The sequence below is a fragment of the Perognathus longimembris genome, chromosome 12 (assembly GCF_023159225.1).
Source record: "Perognathus longimembris pacificus isolate PPM17 chromosome 12, ASM2315922v1, whole genome shotgun sequence".
In the NCBI taxonomy this organism is placed as follows: domain Eukaryota; kingdom Metazoa; phylum Chordata; class Mammalia; order Rodentia; family Heteromyidae; genus Perognathus; species Perognathus longimembris.
In genome coordinates this window covers 51,967,433-51,992,323 of record NC_063172.1, presented here as the reverse complement: position 1 = coordinate 51,992,323, position 24,891 = coordinate 51,967,433, and the positions used below count along the sequence as shown (strand labels likewise).

At 36.7% G+C, this 24,891-nt stretch overlaps 1 protein-coding gene across 2 annotated transcripts in view; it reads left to right on the top strand.

The window, feature by feature from the left end:
* The window catches only part of Xkr9 (XK related 9), a 43,189-nt gene extending 31,766 nt beyond the window's left edge, over nucleotides 1-11,423 (top strand). For both annotated transcript variants that reach the window (XM_048358622.1, XM_048358623.1), the window contains exons 3-4: nucleotides 4,670-4,887; nucleotides 10,795-11,423. In XM_048358622.1, the coding sequence (XP_048214579.1) occupies nucleotides 4,670-4,887; nucleotides 10,795-11,423 (847 nt within the window). The remainder of the gene's footprint in view (nucleotides 1-4,669; nucleotides 4,888-10,794) is intronic.
* Nucleotides 11,424-24,891: the final 13,468 nt, after the last annotated feature.

Below are 24,891 nucleotides of genomic sequence, written 5' to 3'. Positions count from 1 at the left end.
CACTGTCCCTGGCTTCTTTTTGCTCAAGGCTAGCACTCTGCTACTTGAGCCACAACGCCACTTCTGGCCATTTTCTGTATATGTGGTGCTGGGGAATCAAACCCAGGGCCTCATGTATATGAGGCAGGCACTCTTGCCACTAGGCTATATCCCCAGCCCTGCTTCCATGTTTTGACAGTTTTGAATAAAGCTTCTGTAAATATCCCTGTGCAGGCTTTTTTTCTTTTTCTGTGCCAGGAAAACAGGGCAGAATTTAGAAAGAAATAAAATATGCAAACTACGAGTTACCATTACACAAAATCAAGGGAACAATTTGGTATGTAAATATAGAGAGACACGGTAGACATGGAGAAATTTTAAAAATATTGCAGCTTATTTCTTCCTTCTCTATAATCACTGCATGACATTCTACAGTAGCAAATTCTTATTGCAAGGAAAAAATGGAAAGATAATATGAATTTCATTTCTAGCATAGCAATATTCCCTCCAGATGCAACCTTCAAAGAAAGGAAAAGTGTTTTTTTTCTATAGTTTAAAGAACTTAGAAATTGTCTAGAATGGGTAGGAAGCAAGAGTTATTATATGCAGTAATAGTAAAGTTTTTTTAAAAAATCAGCTTTAGAATTTAAACAATTTAGAAGTTTAGAATTTAGACAATTGAAGATGTCATGTATGGGCTATATTTCTGCGGAGAAGAACAGACAACTAGAAAGCTTTCAGTTGAATCAAATAATGTGAAACACACAAACATATATTGTAAAAAATCATGGGAGAATTACTTTACAATTTCAGATTGGTGAGCATTTCTAAGCATTTCTAAGCACTCTTCAAAATCTTGAACCTATAAAAAAGTAGATCTGACTATAAATGAAGTGCATGTCAGTAAACAAAAGCAAAATCCTCCAAATAAACAAAAATAAAAGTGCCAAAAGAAAAACTTTTAACAAGGAAAAATATTTGTAACTTATATGAGACACAAGATAGAGACAGAATTCTCTAATGTTTAGAAATTTCTAGGCTGGTATGTGGTACATTGGTAGTGTACTTGCCTAGCATACAAGGTTCTAAGTTTAAATCTACTACTGCAATCAAACAAATAAGTACTACAAACAAACAAACAAACAATAACTGGAAGTCAAAAAGATAAACAACCATTCATTCAAAAGGAAACTGGGAAAAAATAAAGATAGTATGAATTGGTCCTGAGTTGTATAAAAAAAGCTAAGCCTCATTAATAATGAAAATGCCAGCCAAAGTTGCACTGAGATATTATTCCTCATCTACTAAATTTGCAAAATTTCCCAGTGATAATACGGCATAGGAAAATGATACTCTCATACTTAGATCAGAGTATGGTTTGCCACAATGTCTGTGGAAAATGGTTTAGTTTTATTTCAAGTGTACTGTGTACTTTTGTATACTTTTAGATGCATGAGTTCTTTCAAGGGATTTATTATACTTGCACATTTGTAAATAACATGTACCCAGAAATTCTTTCACGAGACAATGTCTAAGTGTCTAAGGTGTTTGTTGTTTTTTTTGTTTTTTCTTTCCTGGTCATGGACTTCAACTGAGGGCATAGGTGCTGTCCCTGAACATTTGTGCTCAAGGCTAGTGCTCTACCACTTAAGACACAGCTCCACTTTCTGCTTTTTGGATAGCTAATTGAAAATGAGAGTCTTATAGACTTTTCTATGGCTTCACACCTCAATCCTCAGATTTCAGCCTCTTGAGTAGGTAGGATTATAACCATGAGCTACCAGCACTCAGTTCCAAAATGTATTTTTAAGTGTAAAGATGAGGCGAAGTAGCAGACACAGTATGCTAAAATTGCCACAGAAGGTTGTTAAAAGGAGTGTGTGTGTGTGTGTGTGTGTGTGTGTGTGTGTGTGTGTGTGTGTTTGTAGTTGCTTGCAGACTCATCAAGAAATTCTAGATAGTCTACATGAAACTACTAACATTGACTTTTGGTCATGGTGAAAGCCATGCCATTAGCTTATGGAAGTAGGTCTACTCTACCACTTTCAGTCACAGTGCCACTTCCAGCTTTCTGGTGGTTAATTGGTGATAAGAGTCTTATGGACTTGACTGCCAGAGCTGGCTTCCAGTCATGATCCTCAGATCTCAGCATCCGGAGTAGCTAGGAGTACAGGCATGAGCCACAAGGGCCCGGATATGATATACACTTTTAGATGATCAGTGATTTATTGAAGAAATCAAGGAAGATATTAAATATTCTTAGAGTTAAATGAAAACAAAAATATAATAACCCAAATGTATTGTGTATAATGAAGTTTTAGGAGGTTATTTATTAGCTCTGAGTGCCTACAATATATAGCAGAGATATCTCAAAGAATCTAATATTGTACCTCAAGCTCTTAGAAAGACAAGAATAAGAAACTTTCAGTGTTAGTATACAGAAAGAAATAATGATCAGGGTAGAAATCAATGTAACAGAAACTTAGAGAACAATACAAAGAATCCACAAAACAAAGATTTGATTCTTTGAAAGGATTATCAGAAGCAATAAACGTAACCAACCTAGCCAAAAGCAAGAAAGATTGCACCTAAAATATTAAAATAGAGATGAAAAAGAGGGCATTGCAACAAGTACCAGTGAAATTTGGAGGATTATTAGGAAATATATAAAAATTATACACCAGGCAATTGGAACATATAGAAGAAATGGATAAATTTCTAGGCATTTTGATATGATCGCTAATTCCTACAGTAGACCTTAATGACTTCTTCAGAAAATTCTTAAACCTGATAAACATTTTCATCAACATATCAGTAAACAAATACAACATAAAAAAATCAGTCAATTTACTACACACCAGTCATGAACATATTGAGAAAGAAATTAGGAAAACAATTCTATCATTCAAAATAGCCCAAGGAAAGACAAAGGCATAAGAACAAACCTAACTGAAGAAATGGAGGACTTCTACAATGAAAACTCGAAAACACATTTAAAGAAAGAAATTGAGGAAGACATTACAAGATGGAAAGTCCTCTTATGTGCTTGCATTAGCAGAATTAGTATTGTGGACATGGCTATTCTACTGGAAGCAGTGTAATACCCATCAAAACCCTAATCTCATTCATCATAGAAATAGAAAAAAATAGTCAAAAAAGTCATAGGAAAGTGTAAAAATCCTAAATAACAAAAGAACAATGCCCTCAGTATCAGGATATCAAACCTCAAATTATATACTATAAAACCATAGCAATCAACACATGATATTGACACAAAAGCCGACATATAAGCCAATAAAATGGATTAAAGAAGTAGGGCCATTAAGCTACTTATCATTCTTGATAAGGATGCCCAAACCATTCATTTAAGAAAAGAGCCTTCTCAACAAATGGTACTGGGAATACTGACTATTGATAAGTAGAAGACGGAAAATAGACCCCCTGTTTTTCACTCTACAAAAATCAATTTAAAATGGATCAAAGACCTTTAAGTAAGACCTGAAACTTTGAAACTACTAGAGGAGAAAATAGGGGAATTAATTCCAGACGTAGCCACAGACAATTATTTCATGAGTAGGAAGCACTCCAATATCTCTGGAATAAGAGCGTAAATTAATAAATGGCTATGCATCAAATTAAAAAGCTTTTGTGCATCAAAAGAAACAACGTTTAAAGTGATAAGACAGCATGCAGATTGGGGAAAAGACTTTTCAAACTAATCAAGTGACAAGAGATTAATATCCAGAATATATAAAGAGCTTAGACATGAATGTGTCTTTCGGTAAGTAATATGAAGAAAAACGACACAGCAAAGAGATAGAATTTGATGGAGATACTGTTTTAGATGATGCAATTTAGAAGGCTTTTATGAAGAAGTGATAATTGGATAGAGATATGAATGAAATTAAGGGGCAACTTCATGTATGCGGGGTTCAGAAGAGCTCTGCAGAGATTGAGTAGCCAAAAAAAAAAAAAAAAAAAAAAAAGGCCTTTAAGCTGTAAAAACTGCAGGAGATGAGATAGAAAGATGGTAGTGGTACATGGGAGAAGCAGGTTATTATGGCCTTATAAGATATGGCAATGACTTTGGGTTTTACTGTGTGATGGAAATTAAGAGAATGTTTTGTCCAGAAGAGTGGCATAGAATAACATTTAAAGAACTCTAAATGCTGTGTAGAGAATAGGTTATTTGGAGACCAAGAGTAGAACTAGAGAGATTCAACATGAGGCAACTGAAATAATCTGAGCCAGAAGCATCACTAACTTTATTTATCATTTGAGGTGATAGATACATCTTTTTTTTTTTTTTTTTTTTTTTTTTTTTTGCCAGTCCTGGGCCTTGGACTCAGGGTCTGAGCACTGTCCCTGGTTTCTTTTTGCTCAAGGCTAGCACTCTACCACTTGAGCCACAGCGCCACTTCTGGCCGTTTTCTATATATGTGGTGTTGGGGAATCGAACCCAGGGCTTCATGTATATAAGGCAGGTGCTCTTGCCACTAGGCCATATTCCCAGCCCCGGTGATAGATACATCTAAGCCGAAGTGTGTGTGTGTGTGTGTGTGTGTGTGTGTGTGTGTGTGTGTGATCCATGACACTACATATTATGTACGATTGCATTCTTATGTATCATTTGACATTTAAAAATTTAAGAATATGTGAATGAAGGTAAATGGTCATATTTACTTTGCAGGTACTGGTTTGTTTTAAAAAGGGGTTACCAGGTGGCTTTCAAATATGACAGCAATACTCATAACTACACTGAAGAGCAAAGTGATCGACATGAAGTGATTGATAGAGTGACTGATCTGAGCATGCTCAGGCTATTTGAGACCTACCTGGAAGGTTGTCCTCAACTTATACTTCAGCTCTACATCTTTTTGGAACATGGTGAATTGAATTTCATTCAGTGTAAGTCTTCCTTAAAACTCATGTTAGATGAATGCAGCTGGGGTCTTATATCAACTGTGTAAATCTCAGAAAGGGTTTGGAGTTTTTATCCTTTCAACAAGGAATTAAACTTTAGTAACATGCTTCCAATATCAAAGAAGTATATGAGAATATTTTTCCATTTCTCTTCCTATCCCTCTTCTTAGAAAGGAAACTACTACTCTCAGTTACTTGGTGAACCTTTCAGATAACTCTCAGACAACTTTCATGTCCTTTTTTTTTTTTGCCAGTCCTGGGGCTTGGACTCAGGGCCTGAGCACTGTCCCTGGCTTCTTTTTGCTCAAGGCTAGCACTCTGCCACTTGAGCCACAGCGCCACTTCTGGCTGCTTTCTGTATATGTGGTGCTGGGGAATTGAACCCTGGGCCTCATGTGTAAGAGGCAAGCAGTCTTGCCACTAGGCCATATCCCCAGCCCTTCATGTCCTTTTTATTCCCTTAACAACAGCATTACCACTAGATAAAAACTGTTTTTGAATTCAATTGTATAGCTTGGAGATCTACATAGGTTAGTATAGAAAGAAACTCTTTCATTCATTCATATCATCTACATAATATTTCAAATTATAGATGTACCAACATTTATTTAGCAAATTCTGTTACCTCAGTTTGGGTAATATTTTACTATTAAATGCTGCAGTGAGTAATCTTTTACATATATATTTTGTGATTTTTTTCTTCATTCCTATAGTTCTTTCTTTTTCTTGGCAGCTTTGGGATTTGAACTGAGGGACTTGCTCTTACTAGGCAGATGCTTTACTACTTGACTCTTACCCTCAGCTCTTATTGCTTTCATTACGTTAATGTACATGGCCTTGCTTTTTGCATGTCTGGACTATTATCCTTCAATTTACATTTTCCATGCATTGGGATGACAGGCATGCATCATTTCATTATTGGCATGCATTATTGGTTGAGATGTTTCATGGGGGTCTTACAAACTTTTCTGCCTGGGTTTCCCTCAAATCATGATCTTCCTTATCTCAGCAAATAGTTAAGATTATAGGAGTGAGCTCCTATAATCCAGACACCTGGTTTATACTAGATATTAGACAATTAGATGTTATATTAGATAATTCTTGTAGTAAGAATTTGAAGTAAGTTAATTCAAAATAACAAAATGCAAACAACTCAGTTACCTAACAACAAAAAATTGGTAAAGTTACTGTAGACTACAACTTTTATAAAGAAGTAATTCAGAAAATGAACATAACTTTTATCCCTACTCCTTCTGAAATCACACTGATGTAATTATTCTTCTCAAAATGAGAATAAAAGAGTAAAATCAATATAATACAGAAGAATAAAGAGATGGCATAGTAGAGTAGTAGATTAGAAAGATCAATAACTGTTTAGAAGGTGGAAAGCAGATGAGAACACCTAGGTTATTTTGAGTCAGGTCTTCCACTGAAGGCCGGATTATTTAGTCAAACCTTCCACTGAAAATATATTACTGGGTAAAACACCAAAAATAAAATATATGATATAATAGGTGAAAATATGAATGCAAATGGGAATGCCATATAGCTGAGTAGGGTTGAGGACATTTATACCCACAAGATTTTTTTTTTTACTAAATCTTATAAATCAGATATCAGTTTTTATGACCAACCAAAGAAGACAGAAGACAAAACTTTGGATGTTCACAAGGAGGGCTATCTCTCTGTGATAGTAAGCCTCTACTCTATACAGGACTCCAAAAGTCATCCTTCTCAGGGGAAGAGTAAAGTTACTTACCTCACTTTCAACTTCTCAAAGACTTCAAAGAATATTACTTGAGGCTGAGTAGAAAAATGTGGCTCTGAAGTTATAAAAATAACATTAGCAATCAATATTCACATTGTGTTGTCTCATCCTTAAAACATCACTGCTGTTGCCTCGACCTCTTCCTCAATAACAAAAGGAAAGTTATAAACACACATAAACACAGTTTAAAAGTTTTCCTACACTGATAGTGCCATCAGGTATCCGGGAGAATAAATTCTTCCTGGAGGAATCCCCCTTCTCTTTGACTTGAAATAATTTTCACAAATAGTTTTCCAAGAACAATGAGTTGTTAAAAATACTTTATTCCACTGAAAGATATACAGTTTATGAGTATAAAGCAACAGAATTAGAAAAGAGTCACTAGGGTTTTGAAAATTACAAGATGAAAAGTATAAAGATGGAAGTGTAAGCACTACATTTAAAGAAGTAAATGATTAATGTGAAAATATGGAGCAGGGAATGGAAAATAAGCTTATATTTGAAAAAGAAGTAGATGTTAGGGGCGTTTAGGGGGGAAAGCCCTATGAATTTGAAAAATCAGCAAACTGGACATAGCTTAAAAGGTAATAAGTGACTCAATACTGGATCAGAAGAAAATCATCCAGACTGTAATTTATACAGGTGGAAAAATAGGAAAAAGATGTTAAGAGACATGGAAAATAAAGCCAGCAGGTTATATATTTGAACAGAGTTCCAGAAGGAAAGAAGAGGAGTATACAGCAGGGATGATATGTGAAAAGTTGGTGGCTGAAAATATTTTAGGACTGATGAGTAACACCTTTCACACCTTCTCACAATCACACTAAGAAATCCAACTATAGCATGCTCCCATTGAGGAACAGAAGTTTTGTGATGTACAAGAAAGAATAAGAAGCAAAGAAAGCAGTAAAATTCTGGCTACATCTAAATAAACTTTGACTATAAAACAAATATACTACGTGGTTGTGAAAAAAGAATTAAAGAACAAACGGGTAAGAATGATGGAAGGGATAACATTGATCAAGATGAATTGTACTCATAAATTGAAATGTTGAGTGTGACTGCTTAAAAATAACATGTAAGGCAAATAGATGACAAATGGAGGTAAAGTCTTCCAAATTCCACATACAGTCTGGGAACAGTAAAACAAATGTGCACTGGCTTATCTGATGTATAACATCAAAACATTTAAAAAGACTCTGTTTAAGAAAAATATATAATATAATGGAAACAAATTTATATGGTTGTGTTAGTCTTGAGTGACCATAACAATTACCATAGACTGTGTGCAGAATAGAAATTTATTTTCTCATAACTATGGAACCTTGGTCACAGATTAATCAAAGATTGGTCTCTGGTAAAAATACTTCCCTTCCCTGGATACTGTATATACTGGTATTAGAACTAGGGAAGGGAAAGAGAATATCAAAATTGAGAGATAAAGGATAAAAAGACAAAAAAAATACTCTCCTTAGGTTGCAGACTGCTGTTTTTCTTTTCCTGTCCCAGTCCTGGGCAGGGCCTGGGCTTCTTTTGCTCAAGGCTAGCACTCTACCACTTGAACCACAGATCTACTTCAGGCTTTTTGGTAATTGATTGGAGGTAAGAGTCTCATAAACTTTCGTGGCTGGGCTGTCTGAACTGTGATCACTAAATCTCAGTGTCCTGAGTAGCTAGGATTACAGGCTCCTGACTGATGCCAGTTATTTATTTATTTAGACTGGATACTAACATGGCTTTGCTTTACATACAAAATGGATGAGAGAGGGAGGGGAGAAAGGAAGAGGGGAGGCAGAGAGAAGGGAGATCTCACTTTCTAGTATTTCATCTCCTATGAGGTTAAGACTCCTGTGAATGAATTTTGAGAATTTTAATTCAGTTTATAGAAGATATGAAAGTAAATATTTAAAGTATCTATAATATACAGAGCTAAGAAAGCTGGCACTAGACTGAGTGGTAAAATAACCTTGTAATCCCTGGGAGTATTACTGGGGAGTCTGAGAAAGGAGTTTTAAAGTCTGAGGCTAGCCTATGCTACATCATGAGATTCTAAGAAAAAAGGCTGAATCCACAAAATTCAAACAATGAAAAAAAGTAATATTAAACATATTTCTTTTTTTTTTTTTACTTCTCACTACATTTTTCTGGCTTCAATCTCAAATTGTCTTTAGGTGACAATGAATTTATATTTTCTATGGAGAATAGGAAAATAATTCCTTTAGCATAGTGAATTAAGATTTTTATTACGTTTTTCAACTTATTGGTAACAATATATAGTTTTTGGATTGTTAAATTTTTTAAAGCATCTATCCATTTTTAAATAATATTTCAGGGCATTTCATAATTTTAAAAAATAAGTAATTTTAAATACTATTTGAATTTATATCACAAGTTTATTGTTGATATCTTAATGGCTATTGGGAGTCTTCTATTTTCTTCACTGGTGTCAGTATTTGGTTTTAAGACAGAAAGAAGCAGGTGCTCAAGCTCGTCATTAATTCTAGCTATTTGGGGAGCTGAGGTCAGCAAGATTGCAGTTTGAGACCATGTGGGGAAGAAGGAAGGTTCTTGAGATGCCTTCTCTACCAAGAGCTGGGTGTGGCAGTTCACCTGTCACCTTAGCTATGTGGGAAGCTGATATTGGGAGCTGTTTCAGGCCATAGGAAAGTCCAAAAAGAAGCCAAGTACACCTGGGTAGAGAAATAACCAGTATAAAGGAGAGGGGAGGGACAGATGAATGGAGAGAAAGGGTGGGTGCATATAGTCATAGTATTTAATGTCTATATGTAAACATGGAACCAGGTAACATGAGGGGATGGGTGGCATTGGGACAAACAGGAGAGAGTGATAGAAGGGGTGGCATTGATCAGTATACATGGTACACATAAACTGGCCTGTTGAATTGAAATCCCTTTGTACAACTACTTAAAGGTAATTTTTTAAAAAGTTTGAAAAAGAGCTGGAAGTGTGGCTTAGTAGTAGAGCACCTGCATAGCAAGAATGAGTTCCTGAATTCTAATCCAGTAACACACACATACACACAAACACAAACATATGCACAAACGCAAAGAAATAAAAACGTGTTTTGTGTAATTGGGCAAGATTATTTCAAACTCAAGAGAAATACATAAAAAAAGCTATTGTTTGGTAAAGATAAGACTTCTTTGGCCATAACCTGGTACAGGTGAGGACAGAAATATGATCAGAAATAAACATGTTAGAAGGAGGTAGGAAATTGGGAGGGGGTTTTAACTGGATGAGGTCATTGCACCCTAATAACATGACAGACAATATAGTCATCCTTCAGTATCTATGTTGGATTTATTTAAGAAACTCCAAGAATACCTAAACCCACTGATACTTGTCTGTTATATTAAAAAAGCATAGTGTTGGTATGTAATTTGTACACATCCTCTGTATACTTTTACTCATGCTTAGAATACTTATAATAGATAATATAATCACAATACTGGGTAAATAGCTGTTATACTTAATTGTTAAGAAACAGTGACAAGAAAAGCCTATGCTCAATGTAGAGATACTCCCTCTCTTCCTCCCTCCCTTCCTTTCTTTCTTACTTCCTAGGTCTGAACATGTAGCCACAACTAGCCTCAAATTCAAGATTTTCTTCCCTCAGCCTCCCAGTTCTGAAATTACATGTGTGCATCACCACTTCTGGTTGATTTTTTTTGGCAAGTATTTTATATTGTAATTTGCGGAATCCACAGATAGAAAACCTATGGATATGGAGGATAACTATATGGTGAGATGTTAGATCTTAGTGACCAGAGTATGTATTTTCCCAATAAAATTTATCCACTGAATTTATTGAAAATCAGTCTATTGAAGTGAGATGACATACCAGCTTTGGATCAGCAGATTCAGTTTCAATTCAGTTTTACAATTTTCTACCTTTCTGATTTAGTATTTTTTTCAAGCTTCAATTTTTTCATAATGTAATTTGAGATTAGTAGTATCTAAATCTAAGAATTAGATGAGATGTTTAAGTGCCTGATGCTTGTTTGTGAGTTGTGCATATCAAGATAAAGTATGCATGGCATATATTAATTTAATATTGGTGTGACTCTTCTTAGAATATGTATTTTTTATATTTTGTTTTGTAGCTGCAGCCATCGTGGTTTCTTGCTGTGCTATTTCTGTGGCAACGGTTGATTTTCAAATAGCTTTAAGAAAATCTTTGCCTGATAAGAATCTTCTCAATGGAGCCTGCCCCAGGATCACATATCTGCTTTACAAGTTTCTTACTTTAGCGTCTTGGATGCTCAGTGTTGTACTTCTACTGTTTGTTAATGTTACCATGACTTTATGTCTTTTGTTATTTCTTTGGCTCATAGGTTTAATATGGGCAATTAAAAATCAAACTCAATTTTGTAATTCTAGAGGTATGGAATTCTTATATAGGGTGGTTGTTGGATTCATTTTTGTTTTTACATTTTTTAATATTAAGGGACAGCATACCAGATGTCCAATGTCTTCTTATTATAGCATAAGAGTACTGGCCACGTTGGGGATATTGTTTGTGTTCTGGACTTACCCACTCTCTATTTTTAGCTCAGACTATTTTATACCTATCAGTGCTTTTATAGTTCTTACTCTTCCTTTTGGAATCATTTTTCTAATTGCTTATTATGGGAATTGTCACCCAAACATAAATGATGATACAAAAGATGATGAAATTGATGGAAAATCTGTTCAAAGATACTGTAGAATGAGGTATTTTCTAATGGAATAAACTATTATATTAAAAGGTATATTTTCTTATTTTTTTCCATTGGTTAGTAAAGAAAATGTGCTCTCTCTCTCGGTTTGATCTCATATTTGTGTGTGTGTGTGTGTGTGTGTGTGTGTGTGTGTGTGTGTGTGTGTGTGTGATCTCTTTATTTTTAATATGAGATCAGAATCCAGGAACCAGTCACATTCACAATAGCTTTACAAACAATGTAGGTATAAATGTAACTAAGGAAGTGTAAGACTTCCACAACACAAATGATAGAACACTGAAGGAAAAAATTAAAGACACTAGATGTAAAGACCTATTTATGTTCAAAGGTGAGTAGAATTAATATTGTGAAAATGGTTATATTACTGAAAGTGACCTACAGATTCAACACAATCAACAAAATCTCAATGATATTCTATATAGGAATAGAAAAGATAATTCTAACATTCATTTGGAAGCACTAAAGATGTAAAATAGGTGAAGCAATCTTGTACCAAAAAGAATAAGCAGGAGGTATCACAATACCTTTATTCAAAATATGCTACAAAGCCAAAATAGAAAAACCAGCATGGTACTGGCACCAAAAACAGACAGGAAACTATGGATTAGAAAAGAAGACCCCCATCTCCTCAGAAAGAAAGTATTAACACAGCCTCAGTCATCTGATTTTAAATAAAGGTGCAAAAAACACATATTAGAGAAAAGATAGCTCTTTAACAAATGGTGCTATGAAAACTGAATATTCATAATTAGAACACTGAAAACGGCCTCCCCCCATTTTTCACCCTAACAAAAATCAATTCAAACTTCTCAGAAAAAGCCAGAAGTGGCGCTCTGCCCCAAGTGTTAGAGCCTTGAGCACGAAGAGGCTCAGGGACAGTAACCAGGCTTTGAGTTCAAGCCTCAGAACTGGCAAAAAGAAAAAATAAAAAGAAGGAACACCAAAAAATGCCTGGCTCTTGTGTAGTATTTGTTTTCTAGACATAGTTCTGGGTTGTTGACATTGTTTTCCTTTTACATGCTTTAAAGACTTGTTTCATGATCAAATTCATTGTTACATATTTATTTCATTACTCTCTTGATTCCATCCATTTTGATAAAAAATTAGTAACCATTTAAATAATTTTTTCCTTGTATGTAATTTGTTGTTCTCTATTTGGGGATTTTTTTCTTACGTTTCGGTCTTCAGTAGTTGGCTATTATATTCATGAGTATGGTTTCTTCTTTGTTTTTATCCTAGTTGGGATTCTTTTCAAGCTTCTGAAACCTATAAATTTTTTCCCTTTCACCATTTTAGGAAGTTTCTGGAATAATGGGAGTCATTATTATTTTCATATTCTTTCTGCCCTTTTTTCTTCTTTATGTAGTTTGAACAAGCTATATAAAGTACTTTTATTTAACACTTAACTATCTCTTGTCCTTATTCAACTTCCACAAAAACCATGCACTGAAGTATTAGTATCAACAACAGTACCCCTTACCTGGAAAAATCAAGGTGAGTTCAAGTAGCTTCTTGAAATTGATACAAAGCAAATCTCAGACTTTTGGGGGGTGGTGTGGGGAGAGGGGCTGGTCCTGGGGCTTGAACTCAGAGCCTGGACATTGTCCCAGAGCTTTTTTTGTTTGTTTGTTTTTGCTCAAGGCAGCACTCTACCACTTGAGCCACAGCTCCACCTCCAGCTTTTTTTGGGGGGTGGGGGAGGTGATTAATTGGAAATCAGAGATTCACAGACTTTCCTGCCCAGACTGGCTTTGAACTGTTACCTTCAGATCTCAGCATCCTGAGTATATATGCTTACAATTATGAGCCATTGGTGCCCAGAAAAATCTCAGGCTTTTTGACATCAAGTTTAGCGTACTTTCTGTGGAACAGTGCTTTTGTTATGTGATGAACAGGTTAAGAACGATCAGAAACTTAGGGATGACACTATATTATAGGTGATTTAAAATGTTTAAATATTTTTCCTTTAAAATGTTTAAATTCCTGAAGAAATATTCTTCAGCCTTGATACAGAGTAGGGCTGGTGGTGTGCCACTGATACTTACAATAATCCATAACCCTCTGTAAGAGGAAATAACAGTTTTTGTAATGGAAACATGGATAGATTATAATCTATATCTACTACAGAGCCTGAATATTAAATACCCACGACAGCCCACATTAAATACTTATTCCATTAGACCATTATTTTCCTATTGATTTTTATAGTCAATAAATAGCACTGGATCCGATGTTTTGGCTAGTTTTCAAGCTCTTTGGATGAACTTTTAGTATCTAGTTACATTTCCTTTATTATAACCCCTTATCATTTTTTTTAATGGTCTTGATATCTTATTTGTTTGTTTTGGATAACCACATAAACACTGTCTCATGCATGGAAAAACTACAGAATTCAGGACAAAGACCCTGCGGGAACCTAATGTGTCTAATAAGAAAAGAGAAAGGAAGAGACCTAAAGCTTTGAGGACAGATTACAGGATCACGCACATGAAAGGCGGGGGGGGGGGGGGGGGGGCGGGATATCACTCCCTCTCCTGACCTGATTCCCGGGGCAGTCCTGGGCTAGGCTTCCTGTAAATGGTACTTCAGTCTGCAGGACCATTACATGTCCAACACCAGCTTGCTCCATCCCTTTCAGCTGAACAAGCCCTAAGACAGAGTAAACACACATAAGATCCTCCCAAGATGGCGGCTAGATGAGATTCTGAGTCTTGAGTCTTCCTGGCTATCAGGACCTAGGCACAGAATGGCAGTTCTGCTCTGGCTCCCCAACTTTTACCTACCCTGGGTCGTGGAGCAATGGCTCTGGAGTACCCACTAACTAGATCCTGAGCTCCAACATTGTATACCTGAACAGACATTTGCAGCATGTCCTGGGGTGGGCCCCTTGTCACTTCTCACATTGATAAACCAGAGTGGACCCCACAGGCAAGCGGGCAATCAAATGCAGGTGCTCTTCAGAGCAATGCACGGGATACACCTACTTAGCTACTTGAAGAACATAGCCACTAACTCGCTCCGGCTTCCCCGTGGCTCTGCATCCTCATCAAGCGTGCTCATTCCTTCCCCAGAATGACCTCTTGATGGAAGTCTTTGTTGGGGTGCCCATCCAGTTCTAGCTTCACCCCATTCAGGTGGTTTAGGAGGATTTCGTTTTCCTCTTTGTTGGCTGCTTTCTTTAGAGTGGAGACAGCAGGTTGGAAAGACACATCCTCCAGAAGGATGAAGCCCAGGAGCCAAACGCCACGTGCAGCCAGACCACAGAGGCGAGACTGCCTGGATGTCATTGCTGCTGGCTAGCCTGTAGTGGCTACCTGCAAGATTTGAGCCAGAGCTGGGCACAAGGGGGTGTCAAGGAAGTAAAGGTGGTCAACGCTCAAATTAGAGTCCCAAGTGCCACCGAGAGACTATTGAAAACTGGAGACAAAGGGCAGATTTCAGACTCCAAGCACTGATAGGTTGGCCTCGTACTCCTTCCTCCAGGATGGGCGTCGCTGCCAGCCAGCAACTATTGGTTTAGGCAGCAGCCATCTTTAGTCCAAGAAGTTTTCTCCCTTTATTTCTTTTATATCATTCAGCCATGCTTATAGTGCTTTTAAATCCTCTAACTATATAATAACCTCCTTGGAATTATCCTAGGCAGTGTCTCACAAAACAACATTTATATGCACCTTCATCTTTCATTTCTTCTTCTTTCCTTATGTTTCTCAATCATTACCATTCATGGGTTCATCTGGAGACGCCATCCAAATGGATACAAGCCATAGACTGGGGATTTGAAATTTGTATACCTTAAGAACGTTCTAGACGTTTCTGGTGTTGCTCTTCTCCCAACCCTACTGTGAGAACTGTGAATTTTTTTTCCTGTCCTAGGGCTTCAGCTCAGGGCCTGGGCACTGTCCCTGAGCATCTTTTTGCTCAAAGCTAGGCCTCTACCACTTGACCCACAATGCTATTTTGGCTTTTTCTAAGTAATTTATTGGAAATAAGAGTCTCATAGACTTTCTTGCTCTGGCTGGCTCTGAGCCACCATCCTCAGATCTCAGCCACCTGAGTAGCTAGGATTATAGGCACGAACCATGGGAGCCCGACTTGAGTACTTTGTATTATTTATAAGTAGTTTTTCAAAGGAGTTATCATGTACCATGTAAGATTAGAAGTGCAATGCATGTTGGCAATATCACTCCTTTCATCATTCTCTACCATCACTCCCAATCCCTACCCCTCCTCCTATCAATTGTCCAAGTTTCACAGGACATGCATTGAATATTATCATTGCATTCTTCCTTCATTCCCTTCCTCTTGTTAGTTCTTTTTCTAATACTTATTTACTGTCAAAGTGATGTACAGAGAGGTTACAGTTTCATACATTAGGCCTTGGGTACATTTCTTGTACTATTCGTTACTTAATTGAACTAGTTTCAGGCATCCACTAGAGGGCAATGGATCCACAGACAAACTGGTTGTACTACTTAATCTGCTCTTTTCTTTTTGCTATATGCTGATGGCTGCAAGCCATGCAGACACCAAAGTTGAAGTAATTTCCCACATGCTCTCTGCAGTCTGTTCCTGATAGTAATACAGAAAACAGTTTGTTCTTGGTAGTGTGAGGGTCAATGGTTTGCTGTATTGCTAACTCTGATGCTTCATGTACTGGTCACAGCAATTCATAATTGAGCTTTCCTAAGTGTGCATTTGCATATATACTAAGTTGCCTTTGGCATTCACATGAGCCACTTGTGGTTTCTGAAAGTGAGTACATTTTGATATTAGATCTATTTGTTATGGAATCAATTCCATACTTAAGTGCTATCTATTGTTTTAAGACATGTGCCTTTTATTTTATGAAGGGGGCTTACGTACTCTTAGAATTACTGAACCGTCTATGTAAAATTTCACAGAATATAAAGATTGTAGACGATAGGGAAATTTAAATTCCTTTCTCATACATATATCACTTTACTAGAGGAAAACCAGACCATGGTGTTTGCAGAAGGCTATTAAGTATTCTTTTTGCTTACTGTGATACAGAATTTAAAAGTTGCTTATAACTCTGCTGTTGTTACTTTTTAAGAGCTTTATTTTGAAGGCCTGGTATGGTGGCACACATTTGTAATACTAACAATTGATGCGATGGAGGCATACAGATCAAGAGTTCAAGGGCAGCCTGGGCTACATAGCTATAGTAATAGACCTGTCTCAAAAAAATTCTTTTGATATGTAATCTTGCATGCTTACATTTTTGTGATGGCTTGTGGTGGGGAGAGAGGTTTGAACTCAGGGCTTGGTGCTATTCCTCAGCTAGTTGAGCCACACCTCCACTTCTGGGTTTTTGGTGATTAGAGAATTAAAGACAAGAGTCTCACAAACTTTCCTTCCCTTGGCTGATTTGAACTGCAATCCTCAGATCTCAGGCTCCGGAGGAGTTAGGATTATAGGCATTAGCTACTGATGCCTTGCTTTGCACAACTTTTAAAATTATTGGCTTCAGCTAGTAATTATTTTTCATTCAAATTGTAGAACTTTTTACCTGATGTGTAAAATCAGAGTTTGATTTATAGCCTTAATATTACAACAACAACAACAGCTATTGTGATCCAGTGAGATATTATATGTGATGTTTTACAGCTGTAACTGTCCCTGGAAATTTCTACTGTTGACATTTCTTCCACTAGTATATAGTATTTTTAACTCAATTTTGGTGTCATGATTATATTATTATAAGAAGTTTGACTCCTTCTATTCCAATTTTCAACCTTTTTGTTCATTTTTTATTACATTCTAATTCCATCTCTAGAATGCACAACGTTGAAGAGATGTGGTTAGAGCAACATTTGAGAATGTGGCTTGTTAGTAGAGGGTTGGCCCTAGCATGTACTAGGCCCTGAATTCAATTCCCATAGTCCCCAGCAAATCCATCTACCTCCTGCCAAGAACAAAAACGGACCAGAGCAGACCTTGTCTCCGACCTCCTCTTAAGAAAAGTCACCCAGTCTTTTGCTGTTTTTCCCTTTCAGCCTCTTCTGTGATGAGGATCAAGTCCAGAGCTTTGCCTTCCACATCATAGGCAAGCAATTTCTTTTCCTTTAAGACAGAGTCTTCCGATGTAGCTCAGGTTGGCTTTAAGGTTGGGACTTCCCTGCTTCTTGTTTGGAATTCAGGATGACTTTTTTTTTTTCTTTCTGGTTGGTCCTGGGGCTTGATCTCTGGGCCTGGGTGCTGTCCCTGAGCTCCTTTTGCTCAAGGCTAGTGTTTTACAACTTGAGCTCCACTTCAATTTTTTTCATGATTAATTGGAGATAAGAGTCTCAAGAATTTTCCTGCAGAGGCTGGCTTCAAACTGTGATCCTATATCTCAGCTTCCTGAGTAGCTAGGATTATAGGTGTGAGCCACTAGTGCCTGGCTTCTTTTGTTATTAAGTACAAATTAGCTAGGCATTTTTATAGATGCTCTTGATCAGATTGAGAACATTTCTTCCTATTTGTAGTTTACTGCACATAAAAAATCATGATGATAGATTTAAGATGGTGGATTAAAAAATTCTTTCCCTGTATCTATTGAAATGATCATATGACTTTATTTGAAATATTACATTGCATGAGTTTTATTTTTTGGATGTTGAGTTAACACCTTGAGTTCCTTGGTTAAATTCTATTTGATTAAATTATACTTTATATGAGGTTCTTTTTTTGTTTTGTTTTGTTTTTGGATGGTAGAACTCAGGACCTTGTATATGCTAGGCAGGTACTTTACCAGTTCAGTCACTTTTTCTAGCTTCTTTAGCTTTACTTACTTTTTGTACAGGGGCTGCATTTTCACTCAGGGCTGGTCTTGGACTGTAGTCATCCTTCGACCTTTGGCTCTGCTTCGTGGAGATTACAGGTTTATGACACATCTGGCTTATTTGTTAAGGTGGCATCTTGTTAGCTTTTTGTCCAGGTTAGCCTCAAACTGCAAACATCCTCCTGATATCTGCCAAGTAGCTGGGATTTTAAGTGAGATGAGCCATTGCACCCTTGATAGGAATTTTTTAAATCTCTGGGTATTCTCTTTATATATCTCTTGGTGTACTTAATAGCGTCCCACATGCTTGTGAAGATCCTTTTTTTTTTTCTCATTTCTCTCTCTGTTCTTTGATTTGAATAGCCTCTATCAAATCTATCTTTAAGCCATTAAGCCAGTTCAAATATACTGTTGAACCACCTAGTAATTTTCAAGTTTCAGTAACTGTATTTTATAAGGATTTTTGCAGTCTTTTATTTTTATTTATTAGCATATATTAATTATACTAAGGTAGATTTATTGTGATATGCCCATGTATGTATAGAATGTCTTTTGATCAAATTGAGTCTATTATTCTTTCTCATCCTTCCTTCTTTTAAACTCAATTTCAGTGGACTTTTATTCTGCTTGATAAGTGCAAATGAAAAACTTCCACCACACTGAACCCATTTACCCTCTCCTTTTGCCCTGCCTCCTGCTGCAGGTTCCTACCCTCAGAAAGCGCCCCTCCCCCCCCCCCCCCCCGCATTTTACACTCAACACAAGAATTTCAATTCTTTTAAATTTGGTATCACATTGTCAATATTCTTTTGTCTTTTTATTTCTTTATTCATATGAACTTTTTTTTTTTTTAAATAATGGTGGCTTTGAGATCTAATCGTTTTTAAAGGCACATTCTGCTGCCTGCTTTACGTTTGTTTGGAGTATGGGTCACACTTTGAATATTTTATAATTTTCTGTTGGTAACTGTCCATTATAGATAATGTAGCTATTCTCTCAGCACTGCCTGCCCCCCCATGCCCCCTCCTCCTCCCCGGGGGCATACCGTTGCTATTTGCTTAATTGCTTAGTGATTGACTCCAGTTCTTCTTGTTCTATCCTGTTAAGCCTTTGATTTAGCTCCTCAAGAAGGCAGCATGGATATGCCCTCAGTTACCTGGGGAAGATCTCATGGTTGCTACGGCTCTCTTCCATCCTTGTTCTTATCATTCCCAATGGCTAAACTCCACCAATTGCTGGCTTGCTCTGCTGACTGCAGCGATGCTCTGGAGCAAAAGTGCCTGGAATACAGTAGGCCAATCAGATTGTGGCTCTTTGGAAACAATTCTCAGATTCTGAGGTCAGTGCCTGAATTTGTTTTGAACCTAGGAGCAGTCCTCCTGGCTATTTTTTTTTTCTCCAGTTTGTTCCAGTGAACTAGCTGTTCTTATAGTCTAGGTCTTTTTCATTAGATCTACACACCTACTAGTTACTTTTCAACAAAGGCTCCATCATTTTTTGACAGTGCTCATAGGTTAAACTTAGGCTTATTTACTTATTTATTAATTAATTTATATTTTTTTCCAGTCCTAGAGGTTGGACTCAGGGCCTGGGCACAGTCTGTCCCTGAGCTTCTTTTGCTCAAGGCTAGCACTTCACAGTGCCACTTCCACATTTTTCTATTTATGTGGTGCTGAGGACTGTGAGCCACATTCCCTGCCCTTGCTTATGGTTTTAAACATGAAGTAAGGTACTTTATGTGAGACATTAGGAGTTATTGGTTTTATGGCTTGCTTCTCCCAGAGAAAAATCTTTGAGCTAGGGCTCAGGAGCTAGATGCAGGGCAAGCTTCTGTCTGGGCCATAGACCTCAAGGTTATGAGGGGCTCAGTGCGGCTGGAGTGAGGAAAGTACTGGGGGGATCTTTGGCTTGCTTCTCCTGGCTACAGACATGCTCTGGAAAGTTAGGGAAGGAATATATATGAGCAGGCTCTGGGTGGACCAGGAAATGAGCCATGCTTTAAAAAAAAAATCAAATATTAGTTTTGTAATCGGAAGTCAGGGAGGGGGAAGAAGCCCCATTGCTTGACCTTATTTACCTAGAACTTAACCCACGGCAACAGGCAGATGGAGTAAGAAGGGAGCTCTTACTTCTTCTGGGAAGGAGGTCCTCCCGCTGGCAACATGGTGAAGCAGGACACCCGTGTTCTTGGTTTTTGGCCACTTTAAGTGGAGTTGGCTTCACTGAGCAAGGAGAAGAGAAAATGGTCTTTATTTGTACTGAATTTTCACAGGTATTTTGGGGGTAGATACTTGATTTAAAGAGTTGTTTTCACTTGAGGTCATTTGTAGACACTGCAGATACTTGTTTTTTTTTTTTAATAACTTTCGCCATGTTCACTAGGGAGTAAGTCCGTGGGCACTATTCACAATTGTTCTTGACACCTGTCCTTTGGTTTGGTCTTACAGAGATTCTTACAGCGTCAGCCACTAGGAGCCTTTGGGTCCTGCGGGAAACTTAGGCAGAACTTTAGGATATGGGTGGATCCAAAGATGTGTAACCAGAGATGTCTGGGAGACCCAGCTCACAGACCCTGTGCTTTCTAAACACAGTTTTATAATACAGTCACAAGAGTTCCACTTCCCCCTTTGTCCTTCACGAATAACACATGTTATTAGCTACAGCTCTTTGATTACTTGTGAATTATGCAGTCATTTGGCTAGCAACCTGTGATAGGCAGAGATCCTCGGTTCCAGTGCTAAATATTGATGTGCACATCCATAAGAATCAGAATAAATTTAGCAATACTGACAGCAAACGGAAACTTTAGGCTTTATTAGTTTTGATTAGAATTAGATATCATGCTAAATCATTTAGATCTGGAAGGTTTTTTCCCCCTCCATGTTTTCTGTATCTTTTATTGAGGTTTAGAGCATCAGATTTCAAAAACGAATCCCCACTCTTTGCTATTATATGCAAGTGCCCATTTTCGCTAATGCCTGTTCTTTCCTTTTTCATGAGGGAGCACTAGACTGTATGGATTTTCAAATGATTTTAGAATATTGGTATGATATAAGGACTTTCAAAAGATTTTAGATCCTAATTTTCAGTTGAAAACATTTTTGCAGGGAGGGGCAAGAATTGTCCTGCCAACTGGCTTGCTTTTGGTATTGAATGATATAACTCTTTTAAAATAGAATATTTTGAACTGTTCAGCTTTCTGAGGTAGTAAGTGGAATGCACACTGCATACAACAGGTATTATTATATTAACAGGATAAACTTCTTCAGGAATTAACAATGATTTTAAAGGAAGAATCGGTTAAGGAAGGGAAGAAAAACGAAGTTTTCAAAAATGAAATAATTTTTCTAAGGCTATGGTTCAGCCATGGGATGAATGCAGCTGAAATGTTCCCCTTTTGATTGTGGAAAATGTTTGAAAATTGTATGTCTTATGCATCGTGCTTGGCCTTGGCATTTTAATCCAACAGTAAATAGAAAACAACTCTTTTCATCTTCTTTGAAGATATGGTTATGACATAGCTTCAGCTAGTTGAATTAGAAACAGCAAGCTATTTCTTCCTGTTTTGACTATTGTCATTGTGTAGGAGAGGGACAGCATTCCATGGCCTTGTTTTAATGACCCCATTGGTATTCATGGTAACATCTGGTGGCATCAAGCAGCTCACCTGATGGAACACAAAGAACCCTGATTTATGAACCCATAATTGGGTTTCCAATAAACACTTGTCAAAATAATGTATTAGTTCAAACCCAAGCCTTCTTCATTTATTCGTATAAAAGAGCACTTAACTTTCAACAAAGAATTGCCTGCCATCAAAAATACTCTATAAACGAATCAAATTTATGAAGACACTGTCTAGAGGGTGAACACTCAAAGATTATAGTTTGTTTTAACTCTTTAAAGGACTTAGCACACTGATTTATTTGTTTCTACTGTGTTCTCTCCTATTTTATTTTCAAATAATGTATAGCTTAGCAATTGTATATTAAGTTACTTGTTACTGAACAAATCCAATAGCTTTGACATTTTTACTAAATTATGAAACTAGCATATCTTTAGCAGGCCAAAATACTTCATCATTCTATAACTCACATTCTGTTTAAGGCAACAAAATTTATCTGTTTTATTTTTAGTTTACTTCCAAACGAACAAAATATATACTACCTTCCAGCTACTTTGTAGAGTGATAAGGCCACCCATAAGAGAATTATCATAGATTTTTTAAATGTAAATATTCAGTTATCCTGTCTGTTCACTAATTACCTAATTAGCCTTTGTTTCTGCGGAGGCAAATAAGATGTGTAATTGGTATATCCTCTGTAGCTTACAACTGTCCTATTGGTACCATGTACTGTTACAAAGTTCGTATGAGTCATTATCTTAGTATTTAGTGGTTACCAGATCTTCCCTTCTCTGTGTTGTGCTGGTCCTGGGACTTGAACTCAAAGTCTGGGTGTTTGCTCAAGGTCAGCACTCTACCACTTGTGTCAAAATTCTGCTTTTGGCTTCTTTTGGTAGTTTATTGGAGATAAGAGTCTCATGGACTTTCCTGCACAGCTGGCTTTGAACTGTGATACTCAGATCTTAGCCTCCTGAGTAGCTAGGATAATTGGTGTAAACTACCAGGACCTGGCACCATCTTCTTTTAATTGTGGAAAAATATGAATAATTTATAATTATGTAAAGTATATAAAATTTTCATGATATATCATTTAAATAGTATTATGTATTATGTCAGTAGGTATGCTACCATAGTAACTACCTATTTCATGAGATTTTTCTTTTCTTATCTGAAATGGAAACTGCACTTATAAAGAAATAAATCTTCATTTCATTTTATACCAGGCCCTGGCAACCTCTAGTTTACTTCCTGAGTTTATGTATTTGTGTCTACTGGGTACTCGTATTAAGTGCAGTCATATAGTATTTACCCTGTTATGCCTGTCTCATTTCATGTAGCATATTTTCAGTGTTCATCCATCTTGTGTCATGTACTAAAATATTATTCCTTTTTTAGGTGAATATTTTGTTAATAGGAACATGTTGTATTTTGCTTACTCATTTCTCTATTAATGGGCACTTGGATTTGTGTCTGTCTTTGGGCTGAGTTCCCCCTTTCAAATATTTTAGAATTGAATTTATAGACTATGTGATAATTCTATTATATTTAACTTTTTGAAGAACCTCACTATCCCCTACTAAAGTTATTGCACTGTCATTGTACTATAATCTAAGTCTCACTGCTTTGTAGAATGCCCAATATTGTGTTACTGAGTGCTCAGAAATATTCTTTGGGTAGTTATGAAGAAATCTTATTGATACATAGGGAGGTAAACAGTATATGAGTATAACTGAGAGATAGCTTAGGTTGTCCAAGCAGCAAAGGAGTGTTGCTGACATATCTGTGGATATTCAGGGTATTGGGACATGTCCTGATTCAGTCAGAACATGCAAATTAGCTCTGTGTTAGATGGTTCCTGAAAGAAGTTCACTTCAATAAACCTAAGGACTATGGTCATAAAACAAACAGAGCTTTTTGTCCCCCATCAGCCTCACATTTTTGTGCTGGCTCAGAACTTCAGTTCTACATTCAAATTTGAATGCTGCTACTTGTTGTAATGTACTTCAACTTCTGCATTTGGGGGAAAGGGAGAAATGCTTGGATCAATTTTTGTCTGTTAAGCTTAGAGAATGGGTGTGAGTTAATCTCTGGGAAGGAAATTGATCCTTCATGATGAAATGGCAGCTTAACATTTCCAAATTTCATTTGATAGTTAAAAAGATGATGATACTTAAAAATGTTTAAATATTATGTTTTGAAAAGTATTGAAAAAGAAAAGCTTTACCATTATCCTTACCATTACAAGATAGGTTATGACTCAATGGTAAGAGTGCTTACTTAGCATGTGTGAGGTCCTGAGTTCAGTACCTGATATAGCAAAAGAAAAAAATCAAAAGAAGAAAGTGAACTGGTCAGTGTGAAAGTAGTGATTTATTTTCTATTTACAAAGGCAATGAATTAACAAAATGAGGTCACATTGTAATAATTGGAATGAAAGTCCATGGTGAAATGAGGACAGTAAATATCTTCTTAAGACAGTGGTTGTAATGAGTTCTTCCTATCTTGGCAATCTTTGCTAGGCTTAGTAAGGAGACAGAGCTTGGATAGTAAAATAGAGTCATTCTCATGTAGAATGTAGGTGTGGAGATTAAAATACACAGCAGAACTTGAGACTGTTTCATAGCACTGTTAAAACTTTTCTCTGTACAAGACATTTTAATAGAATATCTCTTTATTGAGGTTACACCTCTCATTTCATGTGTGATACTAGCTCTCAACTGATAATTTTCCAGCCTCCATAGTTTTTTCCCCATTTTACATTACTTTAGCTTCATTTTCATTAAGAGATAAAACATGAAATCAGTGCATTTATTACTGAATTACCTTGGAATCTTGAGGTTTTACATGTTTGGCACCATTTCTGTGCTGTCTAGTATGTTCTGTAGTTTTATGTATCTAACCTTATACCATTGCAAAAATTAATGCAGTTATAAATATTTAAATATGGTAAATGTAGTGATTGGCCGGCACTATATTACTTGAGCCACAGTGTCACTTCTAGCTTTCTGGTGGTTAATTGGAAGTAAGAGTCTTATGGATTTTCCTGCTTCAGATGTTTTCGAATCTCAAT